This window comes from Carlito syrichta, unplaced genomic scaffold, assembly GCF_000164805.1.
Source record: "Carlito syrichta isolate Samal-C Ts95f unplaced genomic scaffold, Tarsius_syrichta-2.0.1 Scaffold277477, whole genome shotgun sequence".
Classification (NCBI taxonomy): Eukaryota; Metazoa; Chordata; class Mammalia; order Primates; family Tarsiidae; genus Carlito; species Carlito syrichta.
Genome location: NW_007221573.1, coordinates 398,205 through 423,078, shown reverse-complemented (window position 1 = coordinate 423,078; position 24,874 = coordinate 398,205). Strand labels below are relative to the sequence as shown.

General features: G+C 35.9%; 1 protein-coding gene across 1 annotated transcript in view; it reads right to left on the bottom strand.

The window, feature by feature from the left end:
* LOC103254377 (collagen alpha-1(XXI) chain) overlaps positions 1 to 24,874 on the bottom strand; it is a 114,634-nt gene that overhangs the window by 20,767 nt on the left and 68,993 nt on the right. The window contains exons 4-10 of the mRNA XM_021709717.1: positions 21,204 to 21,372; positions 20,890 to 21,106; positions 17,860 to 18,033; positions 16,668 to 16,745; positions 14,698 to 14,706; positions 14,323 to 14,406; positions 7,860 to 7,922 (exon numbers count right to left, since the gene is read on the bottom strand). Of these exons, the coding sequence (XP_021565392.1) occupies positions 7,860 to 7,922; positions 14,323 to 14,406; positions 14,698 to 14,706; positions 16,668 to 16,745; positions 17,860 to 18,033; positions 20,890 to 21,106; positions 21,204 to 21,372 (794 nt within the window). The remainder of the gene's footprint in view (positions 1 to 7,859; positions 7,923 to 14,322; positions 14,407 to 14,697; positions 14,707 to 16,667; positions 16,746 to 17,859; positions 18,034 to 20,889; positions 21,107 to 21,203; positions 21,373 to 24,874) is intronic.

The following is a 24,874-nucleotide window of genomic DNA, read 5'->3' as shown; positions in this document are numbered from 1 at the left end:
GAGGGAGGGAGTTTGATGGCAGTTGGAAAAAGTGAGACAATAAATTTGGGGAGGGCAGAGAAGTAGGAGCCCAGACTAAGGTAAAGAAAGAGTTCAGGTAGAAACTGTCCTCTTTAGAATGATGTTTCACACACTTTGTAACTAAGCTGCCTCTTGCAATTCTCTTCTCCAAGCTAAGTAATCACTATTTCTTTGGCCTTTATCCAAATGTATCCCATTTTTTAGTTTTTTAATCCTCATGGCACCCAGTCTCAAGTTCCCCACAGCTTTTAAACTGTCGTCCATAACGGGCACCAAATTTAGTTAAGGGTCTAAAAGAAGAAAAGCATAAAAATGTTGTCTCAAGAGTTCTACTTGTTTTGCTAATTATTCACTCCCTGTCAAGCTTACTCTGCAAGCCTAAGTACTAGTTTTCCTCCTTGTCCTCCTATTCTCTATAATCATTATTGAGTATTTGAAAAGAGCACCTCTTGTTTGAATCACACCTGAAATTTAGCAAATTTTCCCTCACACACTGTCTTCTGAGTTTGTGCACACTCCAACTTATACTCTTCTGAATGAATTCCAGTTTCTGCATGTCCCTCAAGTGTAGAGTCCAGGTCTGTCATTTTTCTCAGAATCAATGTTATATATTTACTAATTGTACCAAAAATTGCATCAGCCTTTTGTCAGCCCCATTATATATGTTGATCCCTTTTTCATCAGAGTTAAATAACATCTCATAGACAAGTAAAAGTCATATATTTATTCCAGTTGAAATTGACAACATTAAAATATCTAATTCTCTAAGTTCTTCAGATCATTTTGGATCTTCATGTTACTCCAAATACAAAAGAAAATCCCAATGAATTCAAGAATTAAAAGTCATTAAAAATCATAAACTAAACGAACATACACTAGAGTATCTAATGCTAAAGAAGAATAACACTGGAACAAATAAAAAGAGAAAGTTTTTAATTCTGGGAAGATTTTACATCTTTAAAAATTAAAAGCACAGTTATGAACCAAATGAGTAGTCAGAAGAAACATTTACAATGTATATATGAAAAAATTAATCTCAATGCATAAGATCTTATTGATCCGTATAAAAAGTACCATCAACCCTATAAAAAATAAGCAAAAGACACCTTATAAAAAGGGAACTCACCCTGAATTTGAGACTTCTATGTTCATTTGCATACTTAATATTTTACTTAATGTCTAGCATATGAGTTTAACAGCCAACACCACACTCCCAATTTTCCTCATCCAAGCTTTCTGTCGCCCATTCTCTCATGTATCAGTAGAATCTCCCTTGATTTCTCTCAGACTCACATCCAGTAGCAAGTCCTGGCAGTTCTAACTTCAAAAAATCCCCAGACTTTAAGCAGTTCTCTAAACCTCACCACTGTCATCCAACCTTAGCTTCCACTATCTTGCTCCTGGGTTACTTCAAAAGCCTCCTGACTGGTCCCCCTGCAATTGCCCTCATCTCCTTAAAATCTACTCTCAACCAGGAAGCCAAAGTAATGTCTTTTAAAAGTAAGCTAGTTCGTATCACCTTTCCACATCAGTCACTCCATAGCTCACTTCAACTGAAAGTCAAAGCCCTAAAAAACTGTATGTGGCCTCCCCTTCGTCCCTATCCAAATTCATTTCCCACTAACCTTTACCCAACTCACAAGTTACATGTTGTCGTTTGGTAGCTCATATAACTTTGAAAGTCCCCACCTGTGCTGACTATCACTCCTGTGAGGTTGCATTGCCCATGGAACACTGGCCCCTTTCTGGCACCTCAAATCCACTCAGTGGCACATTAAAGTGGAGGTTGGGGGGGGACAGTGGATCACTGAATGCGATCCAGTGACCAACCCATGCTTTTATCTATAGGCAGCAGTGAGCTAATATTCTTTGCAACTCACTTCTTAAGGCCATTAATATGGAAAAATCATCACTAGAATTTTACAGCTTAGTCTACTTATCTCTTAGCAAATATTATGGCCTTCATGGAATCTTAGAGAATCAGACTGGAGCAAACCTGGACCTCATCTGAAACCATCTTCTTGTTTTCCAGATAGAGAAACCAAAGCCCATAAAAGAAAAGCAAATGTGCTAACCAGAGAGTAGAACAACATTTTATCTCTCCAATGACCAGCTTGAGTTTTTGTTTCAGTAAAAAATTGTACTTCATAAAGCGTAAATAATAATGACAAAAAGCAGAAATGAGCAGTGAAAAGATATTACCCTCTACAAATCAGAAACTAGTGCTACTATGAGGAGGAGCTCCCCCAAAGAGTTATTTTTTGGAGGGCCGACCCCTTATAGGTAAGTGTTCTAGGACCCCATCAGCATCAGTATATACCAGCTAGTATTGCTGTGAGAAGCTACATTGGGTTTCAGTTATTTTTTTTGTTTGTTTTATTTTTTAGATTCTTTTAATGCATTTACCTATTTCATGATAGGTGATTTAGGAGCACACCTGCTCACCCCACACTGAATATTCAGCAGCTTTTGAGCAAAAATTGCATGACTCTAATGCCCCACCCTCCTTATTTACCCAATCTCACCTCGAGCAACTTCTTTTTTGTTTCCCTGGATGAAAAAAGCCATCAAAGGGAAACATTTTGCTGATGCAGAAGAGATGAAACACAAAATAGCAGAAGCACTAAAAGAAATCAAAACTGACAAGTTCAAAAACCGTTTTAAGGGGTGAAAAAAGCATCTTGATAGGTGTATCATATCAAACAGAGGCTACTTTGAAGGTGATTGAAGTGCAAACATGTAAGAATAAACACATAGGCTGGGCAGGGTGACTCAAGCCTGTAATCCCAGGACTTTGGGTTGACGGGGCGAGAGGATTGACTGAGCCCAGGGAATTAAGACCAGCCCGGGTAGGTTGGTGAGACCTCATCTCTACAGAATTAGCATGGCAGCGCACACCTGTAGTTCCAGCTACTTGGAAGGCTGAGGCAGAAGGATCGCCTGAGCCCAGCCGGTCGACACTGGGGTGGCTGTGAGTGTGCCACTGCACTCCAGCCTGAGCAACAGAGTGAGATTCTGACTCAAAAAAAAAAAAAAAAAAAGAATAACCATATAATTTTTTAATAAATCAATTCCACTTTTGGGGGGTCTCCCATATGTTTTCATATATGGTCTCCTTTAACAAATCTATGTCATATCAGTATAATACCTTTAGAAGTTGTAGTTCTCTGAGTTACCTAGCCAGAAATATAAATATTTCCCCATCTCTCTTTTATAGTGATAAAATAGTAAAGTAGTATATGTTCAGACACTGTGCTTATAGAAGTTAACTAACTGATAGAGAAATGAGAAAGAAATGGACAAATTTGAAAATGCTCTTTAATTTTGGTTGAAGGTACTTTCCTTATGAAAATTAGTACTTCTCCAGAGTGGAATAATTTCCTATTTAAAGCTTCAGTTGACGTGGCCTGGTTATACTGTGTGAAAGAGATTCCAATTACTTATTGAGAGGGATTGCACAGAAACAGGTCCAAACAAAGCAGAATTCCCTTCAAATTGTTCCATCCAAGTTTCCTTGGTCCAGATGGCTCCAATAACCAGCCAGAGACCCCACCCACACCTTCCCACTCCCACTGGGTGCTGGCCCTGAACATGCACTAATGACCTTCAGCTGTCCTGGCTCCCAGGCCAGCATGCTCTTCCTTCTTGGCCATCCAACCTCACATCTCCTGCAGAGGGAAAGTAATTGGGGGGTGGGTGAGGGGGCGGTATTTAAGAAAAAAAGTCATACCTTCAGGAAAACAATTTGGGTTGTTGTATCCGTTTTCTATTGCTGCTGTAACAAATTACCACAACTGCAATAGCTTAAAACAACACATTCTTAGTATCATTAAAGCTCTGGAGGTCAGAAGTCTAAAAGGGATCTTGGAATAAAATCAGGTGTCAGCAGGGCTGCATTCCTTCTGGGGGCTCTAGGAGAGAATCCATTTCTTCCCATCCCAGCTCTCTGAGACAGCTCACATCTTTTGGCTCATGACTACCTCATTGTGATCTCTGCTTCCACCATGGAATCTCTTTCTTTGACTCTGACACTCCTGCCTCCCTCTCATAAAGACCCTTGTCATTATATTTGGCCACCCAGACAATCCAAATAATCTTCCATCTCAAGATTCTTAAATTAATCATATCTGCAAAGTCCCTTTTGCCATGCAAAGTAACATACTCACAGGTCTTAAAGATTAGGATGTGAACATTTTGGGATACCAATATTCTGCCTACCAGTTTTTATTTTCCATTCTTTAATACTCCTATCAGTTACTACAATAGCTATCTCATAAACACATGTACTGAATGAGATGACACAGAATAATATCTATTATTATTTTACCAGGCTAACCATCTTCAGTACTTCATTCATGGAAAGATTAAAAAATAAAAAAGAAAGCAAATAGAAGGCTGATAACCTGTGCAAGATCTTCTTAGCACTCACTTCTAAACATTGCCAAGGACTTGTTATCACCGAAAAAAACAAAGCCTGTCAGGGAGTTCTGTGTTATTATGAGGTGCCAGCAGATGACAGATCACCCTGTGAAGTGTATCTGCTTTGGAGTAGGTACAGCACTTCAGCTGCCAATCACAGCAAGAGACCCCAGAAAAGGGGTCTCCAGATAGAGGAGGCACATATTTATAAAAGTGTTCTTACCCAGTCTGATTAGGGCGAACTCACACATACCATCAGGAAATTATCTTCAGTGGAATTAAGAAATTGGAGTGAGGAAGGGCAACAAAGTCATCTGATGTCTTAAGTTAGAGTTAGAAACAGATGGGTTATGAGAGAAATTACAAGGCAAATGTGGCATGCTATGAGGATTCAAGATAAGTACAAAAGAAGAAATGTTAGGTTTAGAGTCTATTCATTCAATTCAATTCAAATAGAAGTCATTTGATGATAATTTCCTCAGCCTCTTCTCTCCCAGATACACAGCCTACTGTTTTCATGCTATTGGCTTGGCCTCTATCCCATAGAAAGGTTCAATGGCCTATACTCTTATCCAGGCCAAGCTCTCCTCTTGTGACTGGCACCAATGCCCTTCAACCTACCTATGGATTTTCTTTCTGCAAAGATCTTTCTGCCAAACTTTTATTTTCTTTCCTTTTTTTCATATTCATCATAAAAACATACTACAGTACCTCTCATCTTTTAAAAATCCTGCTATTATCCCATATTGTCCTCATTCTGCAGCTCCATGTCTTTGTCCTTCTTTATATCTCTCAGAAGAAGCATCTATAGTCACTGTCGCCATTCTTATTTCCCATTCTCTACTTAATCCATTTCAATTCAGCTTTTGTACTCACCCTCCCTGAAATACTATTTATCAAGGTCCTCATTTATTCCCATAAGGCAAATCTAATGGGCCAGTCATAAGTCTCATTTTTCTCCATCTTTTGACAAAAATGAAAACAACTAATGAGATAACACACTCTACTGGTTTTCCTCCTACCTCAATGATCAGTCCTTCCCAACTTCCTTGGCTAGATCCTCTTCCCCTTTTACTCTATAAAAGAGTCCTAAGCTCAGCCACTGCTGTCTTCTCTTCTCTATTTATCTGTACTCATTTCCTAAATGATCTCTTCCATTCTTATGGCTTTACATACATCTACATGAAAAATGAGTCTCATTTGGATACCTCCACACTTAAGGAATGCATCTTCAATTTCCCCTTGCTATTGTTTGAATGTTTGTCCTCTCTGAAACTCACACTGAGATTTAATTACCATTGTAACAGTATTAAGATGTGAAGCCTTTAAGAGGTAATTAGGTCACGGAGACACTGTCCTTATGAATGGTTTAAGATAATTGTTTTAGGAGGGGATTCCTGATAAAAAGGATGAATTTGACCCTCTTGTTCTCTTGCTCACTCCTGCCTTCCTCCCTGTTACCCATGCTATCATCATGTAATGCCTTCAACCATGTCATTGCAGTTGCTGGTGCCATGTTCCTAGACTTCTCAACCTCCAGAATCATGAGCCAAATAAATTTTTCTTTATAAATTACCCAGTCTATGGTAGTCTATTATAGAAACAGAAAATGGACTAAAACACGTCTCCCCACATCTTACCCAGTGCAGTAAATGTGCCACAATTCACCCACTGGACCAAGCCAGGATCCTTTGCTTCTTCTTTGACTTCTCTTTTTCTTTCACACCCCACATCTAAATTTGTCAGCAATTCTAGTCAGCTTCACATTAAGAATAATCCAGAATCTTGCTACTGTTCCTCTCCTCCACCACATCACCGTAGGGCAAACTACTCTTACCTCTCACTTAGAATCATGAAATAATAACCTCCTAGTCTCTCTTCTTCCACTCTTGCCCTTGTATAATCTACTCTCTGAATAACATTCATATTTATCCTTCTAAATCATAAGTTAGATACAGTCATTTTATTTCTCAAAGTCCCTGAAGGGATTGCCATCACACTCTGAAGCCCTATGGGTCAGCTGAGCAGTGCTCCCCCAACCACAAAGCAGCTCCTTGACTCTCTCTATCTCTAGGTGGCCACCACTTTGTTACTTCCCCAGCCTCCCTTCTTTGATAACCTTTCTCTAGAGACACTCATCTGTTTATCTAATTTTCTCCATCCAATACTTGTGTAAAAGGCATCAGCACATTACAAGTTCTTCAAAAGCTGGCTAGATTTTTTTGTTTGTTTGTTTTTTAGTATTAATTACTTAGCAAATCTTTCTCGGGGACTTAAGCAACTCTACTATCCTAAGGGTTGGGGTACTGATGATTTAATGTTAGGTTTGTGGCTCTTTCATTCCTTGAATATTACTGTTCAAAATACAAACATTCCCACTCCTTCATGAAAAGAGTCAATATCTTATGATAAACAAAATCTCAGGAAATACTTTATTTTGTGACAATTATTACTTAACATTTAAAAGCTAATCCTTAACATTTGTTTACTCTTATAAACATGCTGACATTGACTTGTCTATAAATATTTGCCTGAAATGCTTTAAAGTTGATTTTTGTTCCCTTTAAATAACTCTAAATTTCTCTCAAAACTTAGAGAATTTTTTCAGTCACACCATAAGTATATTCCAGTGCATATATTCTTAGAAAAATAACATTAGCTTTTAAAAGATTTTTAACTTGAAAACTTCCACAGATATTTAGGGACAAGACAATAGTATTTCTAAACTCAGCTTTTTGTGATACTGAGCATTCACAAAATATTTCAATTGTGGCAAAGATATATGCAAGCTTGAAGAAAGATAAGTGACTAGAATGGTGATTCTCTGGCTGAGCTGGGCTTAACATTCCCCTTAGCTTGACAAAACTTAAGCAGAGTTCTTCCTGACTCTTGGCCCCAACCTTATTTTTCTTAGGGCATTTACTTTAGAGAACTTGTAATTGTAAATCCCTTCTCTGCTCCTTTAAGATGTAAATCTTTTAATAAACTTACCAGTTTTACAACACAACATTTTTTCTTAAGAAACTGAGAGCCATTCCTCTGAAATATAATCATCAAGAAGGATAGTGTCCCTATCTTTCTGTATCTGTGGGAGCATGGGAGACAAACTTTCATGGGCACCAATCAGCAAAAAGAGATGTCCTAAACAAGTAGGCAAATATCTGCAAACTGTAGAATAACTCAGTGAACTTCCTCTCATTGGTTAACCTCACCACTGAAGTCCTCTAAGACTTTTCCATTTGCTTACCCAGCACTCAAAAATCTTCCCCCCTTTTGTTTCAGCAGAGTTGAGTCTAAACTCTCTCCCGTGACAGTAGTCATGATAAGGTCTTCATTACCAGTTTAGCTTTGCCCAGTGCAATTTTTACTTTGAACACTATAATCCCAGTACTGGAGATGACTAAGCTTTCAGTACTCACAGGCTTACCATCTTGACCAGGCTGTCCAGGGTAGCCGGGGTTCCCAGGGAGTCCAGGGTCACCCTGGACAGAAAATAAACAAACTTCTCAGTACAAAACAACCAACCACTTTGGTCCAGTCAGGACCCATCAAGGCTCAAAATCAATTCCATTATTTGAGGCTTTTTGTACATTAAAAACAAAAACAAAAGTCAAAAACTGGGGTTAGAAAAATCATGCCATAGTTTAAATGCTTGCCTTAACAAATAATGCTTTTTATCACATAAAAATCTCAATGATTTATTTATTTGACCACACCAGGTGTAGCAAGTGAAGCAGTTTTCACTATTGATAGATATAAAAAGTCAGTATTTATGGTAGAATAATACATTTTTAAAACTTTAAACAAATTATGAAGTGTCATATGTGCTAATACAGTATTCATGATAGCAATATCTGACTCAAAAGTCCATAGACTTGATTTTATCCAAAATGTTACACCACATATATCGATGTCAAATAATATAATAATTTAACTCATAATTGTATATTTAAATATACTCCATGTATATGGACTGTGTGATCTCACGTGCAGGACACAAGTTTAAAACTGCTTAGTCGTTTCTTTTAATACCATCAATGTCTCACTCTGTCTATACTTAGAATCAGTTTAACATGATGTCAAAATCCTAAAACTTGAATATTTTTATGAGAGCAAGGTCCAGGCCAAACAACTCTCTCCCAAGCCCCATACTCCTTGAGTATATGTAATACTGAAGAAATGAAGAAAATACCATCACCCTCAAAACCTAAGATCTTCAAAGAACATTGTTCCATACAACATAGCAGTGAGTCCAGGAACATTCTAGGGAACTCTTGTATGCTTCACAGTGGTTGGTACTGACCATTCAGATGCTTACCATCTACTTTTAAAAAGCAATGAAAGCAACACTTCTTGTGAGGTGAGGGTGTTTTATAATTTGATTCTAAGAAATACTTTTAAAATAGTCTCATATCCATCTATCCTTGAGTCCATGAAGTCCACATGTGGCATCTCACTGAAGAATAAGAAGTCTCTGCCATCAGTATCAGTGCACTCCTACAGAGAGACTAGTGATTCTCATTCAATGATTCTTCACTAGTTTTTATCACAGGATTCCAGTGATTAAGGGTATTCTTAAAGAGCCAAAGTTGCTGGCTTGAAATACTACTTCAGACTCCTGGCTAGGGAGATTTGTTCCTAAAACATAACAGGAAAAATGGAAAGAACTAAGTGAACTCTCTTACTGAACCAATAAAGAAGGGATGGGCTATTCACTTAGCAGCGGCCCCTCAAGGCTTAGCGTGAGGAAAGGCTGAGAAGAAAGGAAATGCCATTTTTAAGAGAGAGAAGAAGAATTATAAATCTGAGCCGGAGGGGGGAGGTGGTGATAGGAAATAATGCTGCAACATGTAATATCATGCTGAAGAAATACAATTTGTAATTCTAATCCAAGAACTGGCAGTGCCTGCTGGGCGTTAGGGAGCAACTTTCTGGGTCTCTAAGGAGTCAGAATTTCTCTCTCCAGCCTCCCTGCCATCCTTCCTTCCCATGTTCAGATTCGACTTGATGCCTTTCGAGAAATTCCATCTTTTTCTTCTCCTAGGAATAAATTTTCTTCCTTTTCCACATGAGAGTCAATATGACAAAATTCTCTATTCCTGCACCTCTCTTATCACTCCACTTTCTCCTGGGGTCTTTTCCTATTGAAATTCTGTGGCAGCTCCTGTATCACTCACAACTACGGCTTTCTTTAAGTTTTCTCCTAGTCTTTTTTTATTATTTAAGTTGAACCTCTATATTAAGGTCTGTATTTTCTATTTTCGTTTTTCACAATGCTAGGTATCAAGTAGAAATTTAATAACTACTATTTTCTGACTGATTTCTTTCCAATGAAATCTCCTGTCAGTGACCCACTTATTTGCAGATTATTAGTTTTTGGCAAAATCTAGGATACCAAAAGAATCCAAGAGGATCCTACCATGATGAAGCTGAAATAAAGTTTTGGCACAAGAAGAAAAGGGACACATGTTTTATGCTGCAAAGAATCACAAAATATAATAGTAATTGGTTTTTAGTTCATCAAAATCAAGTTAGCAAGTGAAAAAAATCACCCACAAGATAAATCCATTGTGACTTCATGAGGGTCATAACACTGGTCAGCAGATCCAAGAGGGAAGGAAAATAATCTCTTTTGTGGATTCTATTCTTGCTGTTATATTTTACTGTTTATTTTGACTATTGCCTTCACTGAACTATTTGTTGGGGGGGGGGACCCAAACAAACAAACAAACAAAAAGCACTCAGGTAGGTTTGGTGTTGTTCCCATAACACTGACAGAAAAAAGTGAAATCCTAACTAATTTAACTCATTGGAGAGAAGACCAATTATAATAAAAAGTCAATTTTATTATTATAATAAAAATGGACACCTAGTCTTTATGATTTATTATATGCTAAGCACTACTCTAAAAGACTTACATATATTAAATTTCTTGATTCTCATAATAATCCTCTGAAACAGATACTGATATTATTCCAATTTTCTGTAGGTAAAACTGAGGCCCAGGGAGGTTAGGTGACTTGCCCAAGGTGACACAGCAGAGGTAGAGGTGTAATTCAAACCCAATCAGTCCAGCACCAGGGTCCCAGCTCCTAAACTCTACCATTCCTAACTATGTCAATATACAAACACTGATCAGAACCAGACCCAAGAACTGCTAGAAAATGTAACATGGAGAAACTTTCCCAAATATGTTAAATTAGGTATATGACTTATTACTATATAACTGTGACTAAATTCTCAATCTACTTTATTATAATTTAGTTGAAACATTTGCCACACTTTGAATTTTCAAAAATATGTACTCAGCTGAAAAGCAATACTTATTTATGCTGAACTGAATTTGTGTCACAGGATTTTTGAGTTGCTGACAGGAGTAGAAATGTCATGGACTAAGCTAAATCATCTCTGAATAGGACCTCTCATGTAGTATAAAAATAAATAATTAGCCGGGCTCGGTGGCTCAGCCTGTAATCCCGCGCCTTTGGGAGGCTGAGGTGAGTGGATTGCCTGAGCCTGCGGGTTCGAGACCCGCCTGGGCAGGCGAGACCTCATCTCTACAATAAATCAAAAATTCAGCCAGGCTTGGTAGCACATGCCTGTAATTCCAGCTACTTGGAAGGCTGAGGCGGAAGGATCGCCGGAGCCAGCAGGTCGAGGCTGCGGTGGCTGGGAGCAGCCACTGCACTCCAGTCTGGGCAACAGAGTGAGACTCCAACTCAAAAAATAAAAAATAAAAATAAATTTAAAAATAAATAAATAATTAAAGTAAGACACAATTGTGCTTACAAAAGTAAGTTAATATGTTAAGTTTCTCATCCAAGGCAAATGCCTTTGGAACTTTTCACCTAGCCTGAAAAGCATGTTTTTAAGCCCTCTTTTCAAAATCCTTATGCCTTCATGCATACCTGACCTAAGACCTACTCCATCCTTCAAAACCAACCTCTTCCCTCTGTCAGAACCCAAGCACCACTCCCTGACGCTGGCAGGAATTCACTCAGTCTGGGAAAATTAACATAAAAATGTGACTGTTCAGTGGTCCCTGAAATTTTCCAATGGTCTTTATGCTTTAGACAGAGAATATTTTGATCATCCAAATGAATTTCTAGTTGGCAGAATTATTAGGGTGTAACAAAGGGCATCAACAGGGATATGGTGGTAGAGAAAATGGTATTTCAGAGCAAATAAATGTTTAAAAATTGTTCCCACCTAAAAAAGAAAATAAAATGTTTTCTTCTTACTTCTAAACAAATATATCTCATATTTAAAGTTAGAGCAAATGTGGGGAGTTTGTCCCCACAAATATTTCTATGGTTATTGAAGTGGGGAAAAAGTTGTCATTTGCATGTATGGGACATTTGAGAAGGAGTTGTTTGCAAGCTAAGAGTTGCCTGGATCTTTCTTACAGAACAGAAATATCCCTATAGGTTAACCGAGGGAAGAGGTAAATCTTATTTTTTCTATAATTTCATAATTCATTCAAATTCACACAAATTATTACTGTTAAGCACTGTGCCAGACACTGGAGTTCCAAAGAAAAATGTTCCTTTTATTAACTATTGTGAACAAAAGAAGTGCCTGCCTATAAAGATGATTGCAACAAGTTTATTAATTTAATTATTCCCTGTGTTTGACAAAAGGAATAAAAATGATAAGCTATTCTTCAAGGAACTTACAGTCTAGTTACAGATATATTTGCCAATGCTTAATAAAGAGTTATAATGACACAATAAGTCTAAGGTGAGGTATCTCATCATTTTAAACAGACTATGCAACAAGATTGTCACATTTTTCAGATATTTAGAAAGCTTTAAACAGATGATTTTCTTCATCTTATAATAAGCACTTACCCACTTACCAAAACAATAATTTCTCTTCTGTATCAGTCTCATGACTTAATACTCAGCTCCCGAAACTCTATTTCAGGCTAAGAGAAGGACTCGATCTGTTCTTTGAAGGTGACTCTATTTATTGGCCATCTGCTAATCTTTCCAGAAAGCATCCAACAAAAATCCCAAAGTAAGTGGGATCTAAAGTAAAATCGCCTCATCTGTTTTAGTTCAGATTCTGTTGAACTAATTAAAATTCTATCAATTTTCAAAGCCAGAAAAGAAGTGCAACTCGGAGTGTAACTAGGGATTCTGTTTTTCACATACAGGCCCTCAATCTGGGTAAGGAACCCCTCCAGGGGAAAGATCCCTAAAAAGATCGAAGAGTGTGTGTGTGTTCCTGTCCTCTTGCCAGGTGTTCTGTAGAAAATGGAAAGCAGATCAAGAAGACATGCCAATTTGAAGACTGGTGGAAAACTGCAATTTCACTTAAAGCAGTAGGTGGCAATGGGGCTAGATTATGACTAAGAAAAGAGAATGAAAATGAGGAACACATGAAATTGGAAATACTGAAAAATTAAAAACTTCACCAGATAAGACAATGGGTATGCTCAAAACTTAGTGTAGAAACATATGTGAATAAAGATAGGTGATACTACAAGACACCTCTTGGACCATGTATGAAGAATCAGAAAACATCAGTGGCTTCAGATGCCTCCCTTAAAGTGGACAGTGGCTTGAAGACACTGGAGGTGACCTGAACCTCACTGAAAGTCAGGAAAGCACTTGGTATTGAGAAGTCAGATAGCATAGGTCTTTTTCTTCTACATTATATCTACTGCAGATCAAATTATTTTATATACAATATTTCAAACTGAATAAACTTTATAAATACTTTTCAAGGAATCTACTGGTAGGGCACATCAAGATGTCTTACAAGGTATATTCTTTTAGAAGTTTCTTGTAGGTATTTATCTTTTTATGTCAGGACATCCCAAATAATCTGTGTTTACTTTAAAGGACACTTAGATTAACTTTCCTAAATGTAATCTAAAATAGTTTACAGTGATAAATTGATTATCATGTACTGCAGTCAAATTCCAAGCAAAACAGTAATTTACTTTAAATGAGACATTGAATATATGCTTCTTAAATTACATATCTTTCTTACATTTAATGGCATAGGAAAATATTCAGAACATGTTGCTATGTACAAAGTAACTCATTACAAAATAATAGGTACATCAGGGCTCCAACATATTAAAAAGTATATGTGGCTCAGCCTGTAATCCCGCGCCTTTGGGAGGCTGAGGTGAGTGGATTGCGCATGCCTGTAATTCCGGCTACTTGGAAGGCTGAGGTGGAAGGATCACCGGAGCCCAGCAGGTTGAGGCTGCGGTAGCCGGGAGCAGCCACTGCACTCCAGTCTGGGCGACAGAGTGAGACTCCAACTCAAAAAATAAAATAAAAAAGAAATAAAAAGTATATGTGCATATGTAATACAAATGCATAAGTAAATGCAACTGGAACATATGCATATATGAAAATGATTAAAAAGAAATACTCACCAAAAATAATTATTATATGATTAAGTAAAATAAATGCATATGCCTCTAATTTTAGAATTAGACATCACACTCATAATTTTAAAATCGATTTAAAACTTTTAACTTTTTTCATCTGAAAATCACTTTGACAAATTAATAATTTAGACATTTAAGAATTTAGAACATATCTTAATACCTTTTCTTCATATTATAAGGAAGTACTATTCTTGGGATCTAATATCAGTATTGGAGGAAAAAAAACCCAAACATAAATAAATAATACTGCCTCAATTTAATGTGGACTAGGGTTTTGAGTTTTAGACTCAAAAGGCAGTTCCAGATTAGAATATGCTTTTTAAAAAAATCACCAAATCTCAGGTGTTAAACTGTTATAAGGCATTAGGTAAAAATTTCCCAGTAGAGTCAATGGTGGTCAGAAATTGTATAGGTTTATTCAACTCTTGTTTGCATGTTTTAACAAAAATAGCAAGTTAGGTATCACTCACTTTGGGGCCTTGAAGTCCTGGTTTTCCGGGAGGACAAACGCAAGGTGCTGGAGTTGAACCTACATCACTGGGACCATTAAGGCACTACAAAGATAAAAATAGAAATAGACAACAAACATGGAAATGGAACTATATATAATATATGTGTGCATGTGTATCTAAATGTGTGTGTAAATATCTCACAGTTTGTTTCCAATTTTATTTAGCCTAATCCAATAAGAAATTCCCAATCACACAAATCTATAAATACTAAATACATTCAAGTTATATAAAATGGGTTCTATTTGTCTAATATACTTACAGTTGATGGAAGAAAGTCAAACAGCCTCACAATGCAAATATTACTATAAGGAGAATAATAGTATCCAAGCCTACCTCTCCATTCTGAAAGAAAAACAACAAATGTGCTTTAAAATACATTTTTAATTAAATTTCTAAATTATCATCCAAATTTACAGATATTTCATTGTCCAGATGACACAAAACATCAACCAGCAAGCACCAAAATATTAGTTTGTATCTATCCTAAAAAAATTGCTTATTTATATAAGTTATTACTCCATTTATAGTAGGATAAAGGAAGAAGTTTTTAAAAGTAAAGTGTGGAAGAAGAAAATAAAGAGGCTAAAGCTGCTTGATATAATAGTCATGCAAAATAAAAAATATCTCAAGGTGAGATTTACATGTAAATCAAAACACACCTGAACACCTGATGAACACATCACAAACTGCATGCATTAAATTTTTCTGCACTTTAGGAGAGTTTCTCATTAAATAGCCTTTTTACTGAATGATATACAATTTTAAATAGATCGGTAATCTTTCTAACCATAAAAAATTAGATTAAAAATTAGAAGGTAGAAATGAAAGTGAAAAAAGGCAAACAAGCCGCATGAAGTCGCAACTGAGAGAAAGGAAGGAGACATAAAAACATTAAAAAATAGATGCGAGAATTCAAAATCTGCAATCCAAAGTTGTGCTTTTATTATTCAGGGGACATTGATAATGGTCATATGTCAATGCAGAAATATCAATAAACAAAGAATGTACAATAGAATTTTGGATGCAATGATTTATTAATATTTTCAGGAGAGACTGATATTCCAAGTTATAAGTATTCAAAAAAACTGTAATGTTTAAAAACTATCTATCCAGAAAGCCTAGAATGAGTCATTTCTAGAAGATTCCATGTTTGATTTTATTACTCCTTTTTAAAATGTACTGCTTTATGTCCTCAAGATTTAGAACAGGTGGCTTCACAAATTATCACATTTAATAGGAGAAAAAGTTGATGACAGCATGACTATACAGCTCAAATATTACTGGGAATCTACACTGGCAAAATGTTTTACAACGTTCTACCATATTTCCACTAGCAGCAATACACCATTTTTGCCCAAGGGAAAAGGGATTGATCACATACGTACCACACACCCCTACTTATAATCAGATGCTATAACATTTTAGCTTATAATATTTTTATTCCTAGCATACCATTGAAAATAGCTAAATAAATAAAAACATTATTTATATTTTGAAATATAAGAAAATCTTACTTAGGTAATAGCAATGAGAAGAAAAGTATCCAAGTATTATGGTTTGAGAAAAAGTACAGTTGAAAAGGAAAATTCTTTATTTCCTCCTATTCAGAACTGTGCTATTTGAGGTGATCTGTCCAAACAGATAATATGATAATATATTTCATACATTCACACATCAGATAAAACATCCTCCTTTATCTGGAGCAGGTCTAGTCCTGCTTCACCTGAGCACTGGAATAGTCATAATCAGGGATGATGAAAAAAAATTTCCCTGTAGCCTTTCATTCATACTTGCATAAGACACATCATAATTTCATTTTAGTTATGAACTTCAAAATGTGTTTTGCACCATGTAACTTTACTTCTGTTGACAATTAAAAAATAAAACTAACCCTACATATTAAACCAAGTAAGACTCAGATATTATCTGCTTATTATTTATCACTTTTTTTTTTTTTTTGAGTCGGAGTCTCACTCTGTCGCCCAGACTGGAGTGCAGTGGCTGCTCCCGGCCACCACAGCCTCGTCCTGCTGGGCTCCAGCAATCCTTCCACCTCAGCCTTCCAAGTAGCTGGAACTACAGGCGTGTGCTACCACGCCCGGCTAATTTTTTTTTTTTTTGATTTAGTGTAGAGACGAGGTCTCGCCAAGTTGCCCAGGTGGGGCTCGAACCCGCGGGCTCAGGCAATCCACTCACCTCAGCCTCCCAAAGGCACGGGTTTACAGGCTGAGCCACCAAACCCGGCTTATTTATCACTTTATAAGTACTAAAGCAACTCTTGGGAAATAATTCATTCTACTTACAAATCCAGGGATCTCACATGCTGTTTCCCTGTTGTTCTGTTCTGGGTCACAGTAGATTCGCAACTTTTGGACATCAAACTATGAACATAAATCCAATAGAGATAAAGTTGAGGCATAAGTTAATGGTTTTTATAAGAGCAACTCATGTGTAGAAACAGCCACTATAGTTAGTAACTATATAAAGTTTACATCATTGCTCTTAGCTAAAACAAAAAAATGCAAAATCTGAATACCTAACATAGTATATGTTATAGTATATAACATAACTCCTAAAGAAAAATTCCCCTGCACCAAGAGCAAATCCCAAATTCTTTTTGGGAACCCAGTGAAGATTTATTAGTATCCTTATATGAAGATCTAGTCTAAAGAGCATTTCTTAGGACACTAAAAAGCTTTCCCAGATTTTCTGTGTTTAACCTAAGTCTCTACAACATTCCTGATTATGTAGGGTGGGCTCAAAAAGCCATCTTTGGTTTTAGAGCTATAGTTGCTGGCATGGAGTGCCCAGCACCTGTTAATGTTTAAATATTTGCTATAACTTGACATGTAACATAAATACATAATGATCACATATGTAAACACATATCTGAATATAACAGTCTTTCTTCATAGAGCTAGAGCAGGAGGGACATACCTTTTCAAAAAAAGGATTTTACTAGAACTGGTTTTTACGTACATACTTCACCCAAACACAGATACTTCAGTTTAAAGAAATACCAAAAAAGTCAAAACAAAACATTTTAAGGTATGAATGGAAAATACCACAGTTACTTAATATTTAAGTTACAGTTTTGTTTGTGAAGAACTCTGACATGCATTAATCTAATTTTATCCTCACAGCTGCAAAGAAATTTTTATAGCCCCCACTTACAGCTAAAATTATATTCCCTTTTCCAAATTCATTATTTAAACTATGTTTCTTCTGGGAAACATGAAATTAATGTTTCCTAGAAATGTAGAATTCTACCCTGAACCCAAGGGAACATTTTTCTAAATATCCTTATAAAATAAAGTCCAATTTTGCATTTTCATACACACACTTAATTTCGCTGGTGAACTGCTGTATTTTGGTTAAGGATCTTAAGCAAATTCATAATTAAGTTAAATATATTTAAATGTGGTAAATTCAATTACAAAGGACAGAAAAAGTTTCATTTTATACAATGAAAAAAATAAATTATTACTTATCCACCTGAACAGTTTCTTCTTTTCCAGAATATTTTCCAACTTGGGTTTGCCCACTGATGAAGATCCCTAAAACTGGATGTAAGGGCTTGGTTTCAATCTGTTGATCATCAATAAACAGAGTTACATCTTCTTCTGTTACTAAGAGACGAATTTGATGCCAGCCTTCATCGAATAATGTCTACAGGAAGAAAGTATGGGGAGATTAAAAAATATAACCTCAACAATGTTTTATTTTCTTGGTTCCTAACCCTTGCTGGAAAGTCTTCACATCACAGATTGACTGTATTATACACCCACTCACCCTGACCCAAGCTACACCTCACATGCTACCCACCAATTTTATTAATCCTGATATTAGTCTGAATACATATCCCAAAGTGGTTGTGTCAAATAATTACTAAAACAACTCCCTCAGAGTCACAAATGAATTACGAATCTCTGAATCCAAATGGCTTTTCTCATTCCTCATCCTATGTACCTCACAACAACTTTGGTCCCCATAACTAGTCCATCTTCCTTGATAGTCTCATGGCTCCTGTGATTCAAACCATTATGAGCATCTTCATTTCTTCCTCTCCAGTTGCTTTCTATCTTGGAGGGCTCTTCTCCCTCAACCAGCCCTTTAATGAGGGAATTCCCCACAGGTCTGTCCTTGACACATTTTTTCCCTCTCCTGTTTGACTTTCTCATCCATTCCTACAGGCCAGTTTTTACTTCTATGCGGTAACTCCCACGTGTACAAAACAGCCTGGGTCTCTCTCCTACACGTGAGTCTTATAACTCTAATACTGGCTGGAATAATTTTGCCAGGATGTTTCACAATCAGCATAACAGAGTATGTAATAAAATAACCTTAAACTATCAAACTATCTTCCTCTCCCTATTTCCCTTAGATAGTAATATCCTCTTTTTCTAAAACTAAGTATCTTTCCTTGAGTTGCCATAACTAACCAGATGCAGAGTTCTACCAAATATGTTTCTTCAAAAGGACTCAAATTCACTTCTCCATTTCCATTCTCATTGCCATAATTTCAGTTCATGGAGATCTTGCTTTATTTCAATAATTTTCAAATTTATCTCCATCTCTCACTCTTCCTTCATACTGAAGCCGCCCTTCATACTGCTACTAGAATTAAACTCTGTCACTAAAGTTTTGTTAGGGGAGATGCTCCATCTTATTAATTTCTGTATCTCCAGGAGGTTGCCTAATCCCAGGATAAAGTTGAAAGTATTGTTTATGGAAGGAAGAAGAAAAAGAATTAAAAGAGAAGACTGCTTTGACCATGGCACATCTATGATCAAGACCTTTTGATGAAACCCTGTCATTCATTGAGTAAAGTCCAAACCAGGCTATATGGTTTTACAGGCCCTTTATGAATTGGGCTCATACCTTACTAGCCTATTCTTTTATACATCTTATGCATCAGACACAGGGGACACCACATACCCTTCTCTAAATAAAACCCCTACATTTTGCTAAACATATGACTATTCAATACAGAATTATTGACTTACTGTCCCCTTATATCTCTCTCCATCAGAATGCTATATATTCTTCAAAATCTACCACATCAATTATGAAGGTTGTTCTCATATTTTATATTAGATTCCATTTTCTCCTCCATACCCTACTAATGCTTTGTACTTCTATTTGGTACCAGTCGCCCTGAATATCCCATTATAGGTGAGAAATATGCCTTATTCGCTTGTCATTTCTTACAGAACCTAAAATATTGGTTTTAATGAAGACAGCAGACAACAAATATTTTTTTAATTTAATACGCTTACTGAATGAAGAAATTGCAAAAATGTATAATTTTTATATACAACCATATATATTTCCTAAATGATATACTGCACCTTTTTGTTGTTGTTTGTTTTGGTTTTGGTTTTTGTTTTGTTTTTTGGGTTTTTCTTGAGTTGGAGTCTCACTCTGTCGCCCAGACTGGAGTGCAGTGGCCGCTCCCGGCCACCGCAGCCTCGACCTGCTGGGCTCCGGCAATCCTTCCGCCTCAGCCTTCCAAGTAGCCGGAATTACAGGCATGTGCTACCACACCTGGCTGATTTTTTGATTTATTGTAGAGATGAGGTCTAGCTGCCCAGGCGGGTCTCGAACCCGGAGGCTCAGGCAATCCACTCACCTCAGCCTCCCAAAGGCACGGGATTACAGGCTGAGCCACCAAGCCCGGCTGATATACTGTACCTTTAGACTATAATAATTATAATAAGAAGAAAACATAATTGCTTTTAGTAATGCATCTGTATTCTGAACACACAACTAGAAAAATAAATTTTTTAAAATTTATTTTATTAACTATATATTTCTTTTTGGAAAATAAAATGTCTTCTAAGTTAAGGTAAACTCTGTATTCATTATCTACCTGGTATTAAATATTCTAATAAAGATTACTTTATTTCAATATCCTGCAGGACATGATAATGTAAGACAGACCAATGTGGACACTGAAACCAACCAGATCAAAATTCAGTTACTGATGTCATTACTTATTAACTGAGCTACTTTGAGAGGGAACATAATATTGTTTAATATCAGTTTATTTGTCTGCAAAATGGGAGTGACAGCTTCTTCAATGGGTGGTTATTATAATTATAATTATAATAATTTCAAATGGACCTAATTATAATTATTATGATTAATTATATTATAGTCATATTTATACACAAATATTATTTCCTTAAGAAGAATCATTAATATTATATAGTTGGCTTCAGAAGTAATAAATATGATATACTTTAGTTAAAATATATATGTATATTTATCAGTAATGTGCCTGGTATGCAGTAGTAGGCACTGAAAAGAGATTATTTCCCCTCAGCCTTTATTCCCATATTGATTAAGAAACAAATTTCCTTTCTCTGTTGCTTTTCTTTAAGAAAGCAGCATTAAAATGTGAAGTCAGAATATTTTCAGTCATGGTAAAATTGTAGTTCCCTTCTCCCAGATGCACATAAACCCAGTGGTGCCTCCTTCCCATGAATGCCATGATCATGGTATTATCCCAGGCACCTGTACCTTAACTCGAGGGTCAGCAAAGGTCACCACTTGTGAGCCATTTATTATGCTGGTGGTTGTAAATAATAAAGTTTTTTCCACACCATTTAAAGTAACTGCTATTTGTGGCCTTCCATCAATGGTTAATATTCTCCATAAGTCCCACATTTTCTTGACCTTAAATCTCTGAGTAGAGACAAATACATATGATGGTGGAAGACCTTCTGGGAAAACATTGCTAGAAAAAAAAAAAGAAGAAGATATATAAGCTTCAAGAATTCTCAACATGTCTACAGATACATCCAAAAAAAGTTTAATCAACATGTAACATTTACCTTGTGAGTTCTGATAAATCAACTTTTGATGTTACTTCATATCCTTTTATCTTTGTTGGTGAAAGTTGGATTCTCTTCTTAACCTTTTTCTTTACACCCAAACCTAAAAGAATATCAAATCCCTTCTCATCGCGAGCTGCCACTGGAATTCGTGTAGGACAGACAGATTCTATAAAACAAAAGCAGTAGAAGCTTGTTAATCATGGAATACTCAAACAAGAAAAGAAAAATCAATGAGAAACACTAGACAATATTAGAATATAAAATCAATATACATATACAGATATCTATAAATATATAAATACATTTTCTGAGAAAACATGAAATCACTTTAGGCATTTAAGAGTGAAATCTTAATTGTCTTTTTTTTTCCTACGGGGGATAAAAGCAAAAGAAAAATGTGAGAGTAACACTTGTTAATGGATTGTCTTTAGCAACAACATGCTGAAGTTAGCAATATGTCTAACACCTTGGGAGCAGGAGAACAGTGGAACAGGATTCCCGATTCTCATCCAGGATTTGCTATTAATTAGTCATGTGGTTTCGATCTCAAAGATGAATTTTGATTGTTTTCTTACATTCACAGCACGTAAGGAGTAAAAAGTATTTGCTGTTCTTGATATTCTTTCCAGTTTAAGACACCTATAATTCTACAACTCAAATATAACTGGTTCTGTTACTCTCTATAAAACTTAACCTGGGCCTTATCTATTTACAGAAGTTCTTCAAATGGACTTAATTATAGATCATTATCTATAATTATTTATGATTAATTATATTATAAATAGTCATATTTATACATAAATAATATTTCCTTAAGAAGAATCATTATTATATAGTTGGTTATAGAAGTAATAAGCATACGACATGCTTTAGCTGAAGAATACAAAAACTGAACTGAAAAATTCACTAGACAAGTTCAATAACAGACTTCAACAAGGAGATGAAAAAGAATCAGCTAACTCAAGGGTTGATCATTTGAAATTATCCAGTTAGAGGAACAGAAAGAAAATAAGAATATAAGATAGTGAATAGACCTAAGGAACCTATGAGACACACCATCAAGTACACCAATATATGTATTTTAGGAGTTACAAAGAGGAAAAAGAGTGTAGAAAAGGAACAGAAAGCTTATTTAAAGAAATAAAGCTCAAAGCTTTCCAAATCTTAGAAATAAATGGACACCTAAATTCAAGAAGCTTAATATATGCTAACTAACTTGAGCCCAAAGAAATCCACACTGAGACACATTATAATTGAATTGTCAAAAGTTAAAGACAAAGATTGAATATTGAAAGCAGCAAGAGAAAAGAGACTTGTCATGTAAAAGGGAACCTTCATAAGCCTAACAGCATATTTCTCAGTAGGAGTCTTGCAGGCCAACAATGGGATGATGCATTCAAAATGCTAAAAGGAAAAAAAAAACCCTGTCAACCATGGATATATACACCTGGCAAAACTGTAAAACTGTCCTTCAAAAATGAAGGAGAAATAAAAACTTTCCTAGATGAAAGTTGAAAGAGTTCATCACCACCAGACCTGCCTTATAAGAAATGCTCAGGAATTTCTCAAAATTGAAACAAAAGAACATTAAACAGCAACACAAAAGCATAGAACAGTATAAAAGTCACTGGTAAAAGTAAATATATAGACAGACACAGAATACCGTAATACTGTAATGATAGCACATGAATTACTTTTAGTTCTGGTATAAAAGAAAAAAGCATTAAAAATATAACTATAAGAATATGTTCATGGATATAAGATGCAATGTGTGGCATAAATAACGAAGTATTTAGGAGTAAAAGTGAAGAGTATTTATATGTAATTGAAGTTACCAGCTTAAAATAAATTGTTAGAACTATAGGATGTTTTATGTAAACTCCATGGTAACCACAAAGAAAATGCCTATGGAAGATAAAGAAAACAATAAAGGAATCGAAGCACATCACTACACATTTTATTTATTTTATTTTATTTCATTTTATTTTATTTTATTTTATTTTATTCAGAGTCTTACTCCGTCACCCAGTCTAGAGTGCGGTGGCACTCTCACAGCTACCTCAGCATCAAACTGCTGGGCTCAGGCGATCCTTCTACATCAGTCTTCCAAGTAGCCGGAACTACAGGTGTGTGCTACCATGTCCAACTAATTTTTTTATTTATTGTAGAGATGAGCTCTCGCCAAGTTGCCCAAGCTGTTCTCAAACCCACGGGCTCAGGCAATTCTCTCACCTCGGTCTCCAAAGTGCTGTGATTACAGGCTTAAGTCACCATGACTGGCCACTACAAATTTTAAAAAGCAATAAAACTTAAAGGAAGATGGAAAATAAAAACAGAGGGACAAAAAGCTACAGGGTAGACAGAAAATAATTTTTTAAATGACAATAGTAATTATTTCTTGTAAGTAATTACCTTAAATGAAAATGAACTAACTCCCTAATCAAAGTACATAGAAAAGCTGAATGGATTTTTAAAAATCCCACTATTTGCTGTTTATAAAAGACTTCCTTTAAATGTAAGAATTTAAGGACACACAGGCTGAAAGTGAAGGAATGAAAGAAAATATTCCATGTAAATCTCAGCAGAGAAGTCTACACTTATATCAGACAGGAAAAAAAAAATATAACAAGTGATAAAGAAAGATATTATATTATGAAAAATGTGTCATGGTGTCAGGAAAATATAACAATTATAAATATACATGCACCCAACATCACGGCACCATAAAGCAATCATTTACAGAACGGAAGGGAGAAATAAACAGAAACACAATAATAGTTAAAGGTTTCAATAATAAATAGAACATTCAAACAGAAATCAGCAAGGAAATAGAGGACTTGAACAATACTGTAGAGCAAATGATCATAATAAACATATACAGAATATTCCACCAAACAGCTGCAGAATACACATTCGTTTTATGTGCACATGAAGCATTCTCCAGGATAGACCACATGTCGGGCCACAAAATAAGTATTATTTAAGAAGATTGAAATCATACCAATATAGTTTCCATCCACAATGGAATGAAACTAGAAATTAATGGCAGAAGGAAAACTGGAAATTTCACAAATATGTAGAAATTAAACAACACACTCTTGAACAACCAATGAGTCAAAGAAAACATCAGAGTAAAAGCTAGAAAATATCAAGTTACAAACTAAAATGCAGCATACTAAAATTTATGAGGAAAACAGTACTAAGAGGGAAGTTTATAACAATAAATGTCCACATTAAAAAAGATCTGATGGACAGCATGGTTGGTTCCAGGTTCTTGCTATTGTGAACAATACTGCAATAAACATTCGTGTGCAGGTATCTTTTTGATAGAGTGATTTGAATTCTTCAGGGTATATTCCCAGTAGGGGGACTGCAGGGTCATATGGGAGGTCGATATTTAGAACTTTTAGGAATTGCCACTCTGCTTTCCACAGAGGTTGCACTAGTTTTACACTCCAACCAACAGTGTAGTAGTGTTCCCTTTTCACCACATCCTCTCCAGCATCTGTTATTTTTTTAGTTATTGATAACTGCCATTCTGACTGGAGTTAGGTGGTATCTCAGTCTTTTTCTTTTAGCATTATGATAGATGTTCAAGGTCCACTATATGAGTGAGAACATGTGATACTCAGATCTTTGTTTCTGTGAGAGATCACTCAGTATTATAG